General features: G+C 38.6%; 1 protein-coding gene across 1 annotated transcript in view; it reads left to right on the top strand.

Moving 5' to 3' along the window:
* The window catches only part of LOC127631797 (small G protein signaling modulator 2-like), a 99,657-nt gene that overhangs the window by 49,148 nt on the left and 37,836 nt on the right, over window positions 1–12,673 (top strand). Inside the window, exons 3-5 of the mRNA XM_052110143.1 lie at window positions 3,660–3,828; window positions 12,111–12,275; window positions 12,546–12,613. Coding sequence (XP_051966103.1) covers window positions 3,660–3,828; window positions 12,111–12,275; window positions 12,546–12,613 — 402 coding nt within the window. The remainder of the gene's footprint in view (window positions 1–3,659; window positions 3,829–12,110; window positions 12,276–12,545; window positions 12,614–12,673) is intronic.

The raw sequence follows: 12,673 nt of genomic DNA on the forward strand, positions 1-12,673 counted from the left end.
ATGAATTGAACCAAACCCAGTCAAATTGAATGGAAATTAACGAAATTGAACTAAACAGAATCAAGGAACTGCAGAGAATTAAATTGAGTATGAATTGAATGGAAATTAAAATAATAGAATTTAATGGAAATTAAATGAATATAATGACCAAACCCATTAAAGGGAATGGAAAGTAATTAAATTAATCTGAATCAAATTGAATAAAACTAAATTAAATTAAACTGAATTGAATTCAATTGAAACTGAACTGAATGGAATGGAAATGAACTTAATTGAACTTAACCGAATCAAATGAAATAGAACTGAACTCAAAATTATCAAAAGGAACAGAATTTAATTGAACTGAAATGACTCCCATTTTAGTACCCACATGCTCCTCCTGTCTATCCAAATCAACTCTGCCTCATGAGAGTGATCCAATTCCATATAACTCTGTCCACTGGTGATTCTTGTTGTTATTGTCTGTTGTTATTAGTATTCAGTAATCTGTGTGAACATGCTCTTCACCTAAAGGGCACCTCATGAGGACAGAGCCTTAGTCCAGACAGAGAGACATAGATCAGACAGATAAATAAGTACAACAATGCTAAGCCCTCTCTATGTGCCAAAGTGCCAGAGACCGATGAGTCACTAAACCACTGTCTCTCTCATTCTTTCTTTCCCCTTTTTCTTTCTACTCTATTAATCTCCTGTTTTTCGTCTGTAGTCTCTCTCATGTTCGCTCTCCCCTCTGAGTTCCTTGCTCTTCATCACTGTAACTCTTTCTTTATTCTGCCCTGCATTTCTCTATCTGCCCCACATATTCAGTCCTTGTCTAATCTTATTTTTTCTATAGTCCTCCATTTTTTTCTCAAGCCCCCGCCGCTCACGCTCTCTCCCTCTGTATTGCTGTTCATTACTGTCTATTACTGTGACTCACAGCTTGACTGCACAGTCACAGGTAGGTCTCCCTCAATGCCCTGTTTAGACAGCAGCGATCACACCCAGCCGCCGGCACCCCACCCCACATCAGTACTGATTACAAACATCAATCAACGTATATTGTCAGTGCATGCGTCAACGTGTTCACATGTGTGTGTCATTTGTTTGATTTCAAAAGCTCACTTCGAAAACATCACTAGCCCCTTCAGATTTTGAATGCATCTTCCTAAAAAAATGTATAGAAAGTTGCATTATTATTGAATGTTTTAAAAAAAGTGTTTGTTTAAAACACTATGGCAGAAACCACAGATACAAATGTCTAAATGTGGTCAGTCAAATCGAATCAAACCTTCCCATGGCAATTTTCTATAAACTGAAAATATTATATAATGACACCCCTGGATGATGTGGTTTTCTTTGCTCTGTCAACCACGGCCAATCCAGTTTTGAAAAAAGGCTGTTAATTATGCTACAGGCTTAAATAGATCTTCTAAAAGCTCTATGGCGACAGTGATATGGAAGGAACAAGCACAACGAGACTGTCCCTCTTCCGTCTAATGAATTAACCGAGTCTTATAATCTTCCATGATTGGAAGAACATGGTAGACTTTCAGTCAGTAATGCCCCATTATTATTTGCAAAGATGTAAAATGGCAGCACATGAATAAATCCCAATATGGTGCGTCAGATGCACTTTTCATTACTTAACAACTTTCAAGTTGTTATAGTAAAATCAGATCGATCCTTTTAGTGCCTCTGGAAAGGGGTAATGGTCTCCTATGAGCATAATTGTAAAGCTTTTTTTAGGTATATTCACAAACTGAATATACACTATATGACCAAACTTATGTGGACACACTATCTAAGGAGATTACATGCCTGAATGCTTAATTTTATTAATCTGATAGTAATTAGTATACTAAAATAGCCAAACCTGCAAATTAAAAGTGGTGTCCTCATACTTATATACCATTTAGCATACTTTTGGCCATGTAGTGAATATATATCAGCTGTCCAACGTTCGCAGCACTTACTCATCCTAATTTATGCATTCAAACACGTGTCAGTATATTTATTTGAAAGTGTGAGTGTGTGCAGCTGTGTTATTGCTGTAAGCGTGAGGCCAGCATATCGTGTGGGTGTATGGGTGCATGCAGAAGGCCGTGGAAACCAGCAGGCACTGTGAGATTATGTAAACACATCTACAAGTGTCTTCAGCTCATCTCCCAACTGCACATTGCCTTGTCCGCCTGTTTGTTGCTCTGTGGATGGTGGCTCAGGGGAACACAGGAAATGCTGTATATTATAGTGGCGCTCAGGGCTTTAGAGATCAAATCAGAGTTGCTTTTTTTGAGAGGACAGCTAACATGCTGGGTTCTCAAGGGGATAGCACTCAGTCGGCACTTAGTGATTCATCTCATAAGGGGGTGTGGCCTACACAATGTACACTCTGAAAAAGGATGTGTGGAATGCTTTCTGTGAAAGGTGCATTGGCCCCACTGGCCCAGTCCATAATTCTGCCTTGGATGCATGCCTTTTTCCCTCATGAATTCAGTGCACTTTTTCAGCTTTCTGAAAGTGTCAAACAGGCTCTTAAGAGGAAAAATTTGATGCAGAGAGCATCTAAGCTGCAGCCCGCAGTGGCTCAAGCAAAGCAATAAAAGTGCTATTACCGCTATAAACATCTGATTGCTTTCTCAAATGCAGTCGATTATGTAGCAGCGATGGGACCTCAATTCCGCGGAGATATTGATAGCATCAATCACGCAGCGAGTTGACAGGTATACTTTACTCAGCGGTTGCGGCAGATGCAAATCTCACAACTGGCCTTTCATTTCAGCCGTGTAAAAAAATGATCTTGATTTCATTTGCTGAGCAAGTCCTCTGATGCATCTTGATTTATGTCATTCTCTGCACACAAGCAGTTGGTTACTTGTCAGGAGAGATGGATGAATATATTAGTTATGAAATGAACATCCGCTCCATCCAGGGGGGGGCGGTCGCTCTCTCCTACTGAAATATTTAACTTGCTCAGGAACCAGCAGTAAATCTTGTTGTGAGTTGCAATTGTGGTCCTGTCATGGGTGTTTAGTTCACAGAAGCAGAATGAGTTTAAAGCAAAACACAATTACTTCCGCAATATGATATTCCCCTGCGAGTTCATCAATAGCGAAACCTCCTGGGATTGCTTGGGAAAGAATTGGGGTTGACATATTATGTGAGAGCAAATGACTGTGATTAAGAAATTCTTGAAGCAGGTGGAATAAGATACAAATTGATAAAAGGTGCACTCAGTAATTATTCTGTTTATGTTGGCTGAGACCTAGCAGCATAGATTAGCACTCATTAAAAAGTTTTACTTTTATAGAAATGAATAGTCACTTTGAAATTGTATTTGTATACAATCATAACCACTCATATGAGACTCCAGTCACATGAGTAACCTTATAAAAGCTGTTTTATTCTACTCGGACAGGGTCCCCTTGTGGGGGCTGCCATGTTAGGATCACTTGACCAGCTACTCATGGATTAGATTAATCATGGTTGACTGTGAATAGTGAATTTCTACAGTGGCATCAGTAAATGAAAACTGGAACTGCCCCTAGGTGTCAGTGTACATCCATGGTGACATACATAAAAAATTACTGAGTGCACTTTTACGTATATTCAGTGTTTAATTTGATCTCTTTTTCCTTCTCCTTACCACCTCTTTCATCTGTGTTTGTTCATACTTGCAGGCTCCATTGAGGCATGTTTAAGCCATCTGCTGAAGCGAAGAGCGGCGGGATTCCTCCGCAGCGACAAAATAGCCGCCCTTTTCACTAAGATTGGCAAGGTGAACACAACGGCGAGCGAGGTGTGCCACAAAGTGCAGGAACAGTTGCAACAGCAAGCTGACATCACCAGGTCTGAATATCTTATTTTTACCTTCCCTTGTTACAGGTGAAGTGTGCACCATTGGTGGCACAAAACGGAATTGTAAAAATAATGGTTATTTTCAAACTGGTTTCCCAAACACTTTACACCCTGTCTTCTGTTGTTCAAACAAATTTGTCAAAACAGCTCATTACAGGTAGTCCTGCCCAACTCATGTCATTGGTTGAAATATTAAGGGCCGGTCAGACAGAACAAGACCATTAGCAGTGTATTTTAACTTCGAAAAAGTATGCACTTCACCTCTAACAGTGTCTTATTCTGCTTATTACTACACACTATAAGTAGAGGAAAACAAAAAGCAAAGAAAGGCATAAACTGAAAACAATCATATTAGATTAGCAGTATAAATAAAGCTTTTTGACTGATGAGGGGTTCAGATGATGGTGAAAGCAGGAAACTGATAATATCTGGTGTGCGAGAGAGATGATTTGCTGATTTGTCAGGCTTTAAACAGCTGGCTGGCTCTGCAGAGCTCTAAATGAGCGATGGTTTGGGCGGATACTCCGGGGCTTCAGTTAGCTTCTTATTTTCCCATTTACTCTCCATTAGCAGAGCCACATGGCCAATGTGCCACTCAAGAGTAGACCGTTTTTCCCTAATAGCCAACATCTCTGTTGTGGTCAGACATTAGTTGAGGCCACTTGTGTGTGTGTTCGTACAGTAACTACTCACACACACACACACACACATTTGCTCTTACAGCCCTAATGTGGAGTGCTGCAAGTCACATGTTCTGTGGTGTTCCCTGCCTGTTCATTTTAACCACCCCTCCCCCACCATAGCACACTTGGTTACTCACGTTGCCACAGCAAAACCATAGTGTCACCATCGCTAGAGCAACAAGATGCTGGCTGGTTACTGAATACCTCTACCACAGCGATTCAGGGCTTAAACTGATTTGTGAATCAAAGATATTACAAACAATATAACGGGTCTAATAAAGGAACTGCTTATGATTACTCTCAAATGCAAGAGAGATTTTGCACTCCAAACGCTTCATTGTTTCATTGATTTGGTTGTCTTCTACCGCATGCAGAACCTTAATGCCATCGATTATGTTTAAAGTTTATTTCCACAACTTTGGGCTGGATTTAATATTTTCATTCAAAGAAAGTGGTAGAGAGCTGTGGCCTAGTGGTTATCGCACATGAATCAAACACTGGCTATGTTCACACAGTGCTCTTGGAGCAAATGGGTAAGTGAAAATAATATTTGCTGTTATCTCCCATTCACTCCCATTCACCGCCCGTGTGAAAAAGGTCTATTAACCGACAGCGGTTTTGAATGCTTTCCAGTGGAAGACAGTGGTTGGGTCTTCGGATGACACAGCAGCTCATCTCTCCTTCTCTGTGAGTTAATTAAACCCCACCTAAAACGTACGAGATGCTCATTTACAGTGCAGCATGTCTCTCATTGTACATTAACTAACATCTCGTTAGTAACTAACAACTAGTTGTCCAGTGCGGTTCCGTTCACACAGCACAGGCTTGCCGAGAATGCAGTTGTGATACCTTAACATTTGCGAGTGCCAGTTTATATTCGATTATAGAATGAGTTTGTCACTCTCGTATAACTGTGTGTGAACATAACCGAATTAAGCACTCAAAACAGGCCTGACAACCGTATTCTGCTGCTGCGTGAACGTGGCCACAGTGAGCCAAGGATGCTGCCCGTGTGGGCAATACGAGTTTGAATCTGGAACATAATTTCCTCACTTGCGGTGTTTTTGTATTTTCTTAAATTTAGTTCATACTTTATTGTCCACTGACATGGAAATTTTCCTTTGGCTTCTCATCACAGGTACAAAATCATTCTTATATACCTCTTTTAAAAATGTAGGAACCCTATACCACCTTCCTGATAGAAGCATTTCAAATTCAGTATGCACTGGATGTGTAGAATCAGATGTAATTATCTTTCCTTTTCCTGCATCCTGATACAGGCTGTTTAACTGAAGCTGTTGCCTCCCAATTATTTTACATGCCATTCCAACAATTCTAGTTAACTTATTCTTGCTCATTAGTCCAATGTTCCCATACCAGGTCATAATATTAAACATTAAAACACTCTCCACATTACTTTTATATACCATTTCCAAGATTGATTGGTCAACATTAAATCCCTTTAATCTTTGCATCTTACATGTGTATGTACCTAAATATATAAAACTCTCAAAAATCCATATGACTTGTCCACTAAGTACTGTTCTTCTCATCAATTGCTGTTCATACAATTTAACAATAAAAATCTGTTCCTTACTTTTCTTTACATTTATATGCAATGCACTTGATTGACACCTTTCCTCAAGAGTCTTAACATTCTTGAAATAGGTTTGCTCACTTAACAGTTGATCCTTCATACAAGCCTCCAACAATACCATCAGCGTACTTGATTAATCTAGCGCTTTGATTCTGAATCTCTAACTCATTGGTATACAGTATATTGAAAACAAAATAGGTCACTATACACAATCTTGAGGAGCCCCTTATTTAAGACCAGTTCATTCGAGAACATACATTTCATAAAAACTCTTTGTGGCCAATCTGAAAGAAAATCTTTGATCCAATGTATCAAATTAAAATGTATGTTCAAATTACACAAGCATGATTAAAGTTTATGCACATGCATAGTATTAAAAGCCGAGCTAAAATCAATAAAAAAAAAAAGCCTGAAAAAAATCTCTTATTGTAAGTGTGGTATCTTCTGTACCCCAGTATGTTCTTTGTGCAAATTGTTGCATGACATCAAATGCATACTCAAAACCCTTCCCATACATTTAGCCAACACTGAAGTCAGAACAACTGGTCTAAAATCTTCCAGTATTTCGCCCCTGATATTTTGGGAATAGGTGTTACTGTGGATACCTTCCACGTATGTGGTACAGTTTGAACATTAAGCAATAACAGAAATAGCTGGGTGAAAGGTCCTTTAAGCTCATAACTACACAGCTTTAACACATTAGCCCACCAAGGCCTGGTGCTTTATTAATTTAACTATGGTCCCTGCACTTAGCTACCTAATTTTCTGACAATTGAACAGCAGGGCATGTAGGTATTTCCAAGATAATTTTTTCAGTTTTCCTTTTAGCATGAATGGAATCAAATCTGCCATAAAATTGGTTTAAGTCATTAACAAAATTCAAGTTTTTTCATATTATGTCTTGCCTTTTCTTTCCCCATCATTGCATTTAATCCTTCCCAAGCCTGTTTTACATTCCCCCCAAAAAACTGAAACAGTTTGGCCTGTTTGTAATGTCAGGATCAGAGAATGTGTCTCAAGACTTAAGTGCAGAGTTGAGAATGCATTCTTGTGTTCAAAAACAACTGGACGGAGCACATTCTATATGTCTCAAGACGTTTTTTTTCTAAGTTAAACTACATTTAACTTGACACAGAGACCCAAAATCTTTTACATTTTTTTTAAACCAAAGTTAGACGCTCCAAAATCATCTGCCTGACACGTGCACATTGACGCATCCTTAGAAAAGCCCTTATAATATTCAATTACAGAATGGATTGCTGTGAATTGCATGTCAATGATAGACTTTTGTTCAATAATATGGAATATGGAATGGTCTATTACTACTAAGTGCAAATAGCACATCTTTTTTTGCAGAGGCTATTTACACTAACTCCGCCCACCATTGCTTTGACCAAACTCAAGACAGCCACAACAGATTTATTTGGGGTCAACTGCTGATCAAATGAAGGTGGGCATATTTTAATTTTTCATGATGGGGCAGAGACATTAACTGGTTAACGGGTTAAACATTTAGTGGATTAAGAGATTGGATAACTAAGTGACTATTTGCGCTCCAATATTCTGGTGGAAACACAGGATTTTACGACAAACTGCGACCCCATGTGCAGATGTAGTAGCTCTGGGTGTAATGACTGTATGTGTATGTGTTGTCATGCCGTGATGAAGCACGGCCGGCGCTGAATCAGCTGATCAGCAGGAGAGTGAGATAAGGGGCAGCCGGAGATGCCGGTACAAGAGAGAGAGAGAGAGAGAGAGAGAGAGAGAGAGAGAGAGAGATGCATGCTGCTGTGTTGCATGTGTGTCTGTTTAAGTTAATTTATACATAAAAATGTTATGTTGATTGTTCAGCCGGTTCTTCCTCTTCCTTGCCCATCCTTTACCTGTTACAGTCTTTTCAAATTTGTCTGCCACAATAATGTAATGCATTTTAATTATCTGAATTATAAGACTTTATAATTTATACAGTATATATATATACTGTATATATATAACATTTATAATTATTTAAATATAATTATTTATAATTATTTGATAATTAATATTTAAATATGTGTTAGATTAAAAATAATTTGATGAATTAATCAGCATATCATGTATTTAATTAAATTCAAAATTATTATCAATTGACAGCCTTAGTTTTAATGTCATAATGTGAGAAACAGTGTGAAAAGTAAATGTTTATGAACTGATAATCTGCCGTTTTACTTGTGATTTGTGTAAAAGTGAATACAAATCTTTGTTGAAGTGCCTCTAGAGTTTCACCAGGAAACTGTCGCAATACGCAATAGATAATAAACCATATAAAATTAATTTAGCAAAACTGTACATATAGCAATGTGTTTCTATTAGACTAGGTTTGGATAAGAGATGGGGGGTTAGGGTTTTGGGATCGGGAAATTACCTAATATATAATATATAAAACTGTGGTCGCCCAAACACCAGTGTCACATTATGGATGTATTGAACCGACACCTCTTCTTGCTACACCTCCAATAAACAGGACTGCTTTGGATGCTCTGTATTACTACTCTGGGAGCATAATTTCACCATTTCATCTTCAAAGCATCTGCATACTGTAGCTCATGAAGCTTATCTCAGATACTGGGATTTATTTGCTTGTTTAGACTGAATATCCACTGCTTTGGCCAACATACGTAAAATCTCTGAGCTGTTATGGGATCAATGCTTATGTAAATCAGAGGAGATGAGGACCACTGTGGCAGACATCAGACTCATCCATCTCTGGTGTGTCTGCAGCAGTGCAGTACTGTGATGCAGTGTGGTGTCTGGGCTGGAGGGAAATTGATGGCTGTGGGGTGTTATTGGCTTAAGCCATGATGGACTCCCTCAAGTCTGTGAACTCAGCATTACGCCACTCCTCTTAGCTCTCTACCGACACTACTATCCGTGAAGCACTTTACATAGAGTTATGCGAGCTTATTGAAATCCTCAGGAATTACATCATTAAATAACTAATAGTTCCTCCAGCTAGCAAAATTGTCCCACCTCTAAAGGATGACTTACACAACTTTTTGGCTCAAGTATCAATTTTTTGTTAAAGTACTGGTACACACTTCTGCTTTTAAACCCTGGTTGCCTGCTAGTGTATTACTGTAAATATATTTCCAGTTCCTTTATGCACACAGAGGAATGAGTCAAAATTACTGTCTGTGGTAATCAACAGCATGTCTCAGATACTGTACATATTATATCAAAATTAACCCGAAATAGTCCATAACCTCCTGAGACCCCCGTGTGACTTCTGTGTGCATTTTCCATTTGATTTGTAACTAGTAGCACCTAATAAACTAGCAAAAAAAAAATTATGCACTCAGTTGCATAGAAAGCTATAGAATGCACCTTCACTCCATTGCTCCCTGTTAGTGAATGACTTAATCTCCAGTGTGCTGTCTGTCTGCACTGGTCTCAGAACAGTTCGAAATGCACCTTATTTTCATCCTAACTCTATATAAATCATCTGAAAGCAACATTTTTCAGCTTTTGCATGAATACATTTATTCTCAATGTGAAAAAAGTAAATATATAGGAATGCATTTACTAATGTTAATGAATGGAACCGTATTGTACAGTGATATCAAAATAAAATATAACAAAATGTATAGTAAAATGAAGCACAATGATCCACAGATGTGTTAATGTTAATGTTTTTTAAAATTTGGAGAGAATGCAGTCCTAATTTCCACATTTGTGGACTTCATCTTTATCAGCACGTTAACGTGCAAATAAAATGTATAGATTTTTTGAAGCGCTACTCGACAACCAAACAGGTTTCAATAAAAAAAATTTAAGAGGTTTCTTACCAGAGGCACTTCTGTTGGCCCAGTGCCTGTAGTGGTGCTTCCTGGAAATCAGTGTCGTGTTGTTGTATCACTTGATGTGGTGCGCCAGAAGTTTAACACTTAAATGTTTTATTTCATATATAGCAAAGCCAAAATACAACATCCACACATGTGGACATAGGGTCGCTCAAGGTTTAACTGATTGCATTCTTGATATTTTTCCGTTATCGCTAATGTTTTTTCCCCAAGCGCTTTTTCCAGTCTTGGTGTTCCGCACTTGCATCTTTTGACAGTGCCTAAAGCATGAAGATATTTTTTAACTTGTTGGATCCGCTGTGATTTATTTTTATTCATTTTCTCAGCCTAGAGCTGATGTCTGGCTTTCAAGAAACATCAATGATAACTGATAACTGATGATGTCACTGCAGTGCTGAGATGTCATTTCAGTGAAAACATAATTGCAGAGATTCTGCTTTTCAGGAATAAGATGAATAGATGTTTCAGATGGGTTGAGTGGCTCGTATTGCTGATGGTGAAATAACTCATATCTTAGATGTTCTGACTCCTCAGTTACTCAGTCTTTTATCTGTGAGATTTATCTCTTTTAATACTCTGAGGTGAGTTTTTTGGGATGACACATGCTATGTTCATTGTGTTAATGTGTGTGTGTGTGTGTGTGTGTGTGTGTGTGTGTGTGTGTGTGTGTGTGTGTGTGTGTGTGTGTGTGTGTGTGTGTGTTGTCTCCATTGGCTGAATGGCCCATTGGGTTCGAGTGGGCTTTGTGACTGCAGCTGTCCCTTCTACACTGTTATAGATATGCAGTCAGGTCATCCTGTTGAGATGCTGTATGAGAAAGGACGGGACTTGTAAACACTTAGAAATAACCCACCAACAGGCACTTTATCATAGCCCCTTTTGTGTCCCTTTATGAAGCCAAACAATGTAAATATGGGATTTATAGCCGGGTATATGAGGGCAAGTATTCACATAAGTCCAAACTTCCGGCGACAAGTGAATAACGAGTTTTAAAAGGAAACTGGTCACACTGTGAATTTGGTGGCAGGAGGTTGAATATTTTGCTGAAGTGAGCTGTCTGTGCTTACTGAAATTCAAACCACTGCCCCCAGTGGCTGAGGCTGGAAGTGTTGTTAAGGTGAAATGTCCACCAGGTGGTGCCAAAAGAGAGTGTTTTTTTCCTTCATAATAATAATTGTTATTCTGTACATTTATATAACATAGTATTGGGGGAACCTACTCAACCACCAGCAATGTGCAGCATCCAACTGGATGATGTGACGGCAGCCGTAGTGTGCCAGAAACCCACCACACAACAGCTATTAGTGGAGAGGAGAGTACAGTGATGTAGCCAATACATACATAGAGGGTATTATTAGGGAGCTATGATGGAAAGAGGCCTATAGGCAAATTTTGCCAGGACACAGTGGGTTACACCCCTACCACTTTACGAAAATTGGGATTTTTATTGACCACTGGAAGTCAGGACCTAGGTTTAACATCTCATCCGAAAGATGTGCCATTTTTTTACATTATAGAACTCCCGTCACTATACTGGTGTGTTATGCCCCCCACAGGTTGGTATACAGTAATATAGTGGCTTCAGTGGATAAATATATAAATATATATATATATATATATATATATATATATATATATATATATATATATATATATATCGTTCCATTGCAAAACATTCATTTAAGTATCTTGTTTGAAGACTCTTAACAAAAACACTTTAACAGAAATACTAGCTTCATATTTCTGATTTTAAACCCTGGTTGCCTGCTAGACTTTCATTGTAAATGTATTACTGTAAATGCATTCACAGTTCATTTATGCACACAGAGGAATGAGTCAAAATGACTGTCTGTGGTAATCAACAGCATGCTTCAGAACCGGTACATGAACATTAAATCGAAATGAACATGAAATATTCCTTAAACTGATTACATTCTGAATATTTTCCATTATCGCTACTGTTTATCCCCCAAGTGCTTTGTTCAATCTTGGTGTTCCACACTTGATTCATTCTTTTTTAATAAATAGATCCATTGCCAAACATCCTGTTTCAGTTGGAAATTTGTCAACACTGAACAGAAAACTGTGCAAATAAATAGATGTTCAGTCATGTTTTCTTTTGTGTGAATGTGTTTGTTATTTTTTTTCTCTTAGGAGAACCCAGAGCACAGGACAGGAACCCCTCAGGAGGCAGGGTTCCGCAGCTGGCAGAGCACCCCAGCCTCTCTCCGCACAGGCCATCAAGCACATATGGGTTCGCACTGCCCTCTTCGAGAAGGTCCTGGACAAAATCGTGCAGTATATTGTGGATAACGCGAGGTAATTATAACATCCAACTCTATTCCAATCCATTCTGCTTTGTCTGTTTGATTTTGTATGAATTGCGACCACACAGCATTCATTGCAAGTGCGTCTTTTGTTCATATGTTTATTTGCCAAGATTAAGGCTTGAAATGTGATATTCTTTTTTATGTTGGTGATTGCTTTCACTCTCATGAATAATGGGCTCTTTGTTCAGCCTTTGAAATAGGTCTCTGATTATAGACAAACATATTGTGTGTGTGTAATTGCTGTTGTGTGTCTCTTCAGTAAGTATTATGAAAGGGAGGCCCTGATCCACGACTTTGTGTATGGCCCTATACTGGCAGCACTTCTGGGTAAGTCTGTCTGATGCTTACAAACACACTCCATCTTTTGATAGTGCAGCCAATACAGAT

This window comes from Xyrauchen texanus, chromosome 38, assembly GCF_025860055.1.
Source record: "Xyrauchen texanus isolate HMW12.3.18 chromosome 38, RBS_HiC_50CHRs, whole genome shotgun sequence".
NCBI classification, from domain to species: Eukaryota; Metazoa; Chordata; class Actinopteri; order Cypriniformes; family Catostomidae; genus Xyrauchen; species Xyrauchen texanus.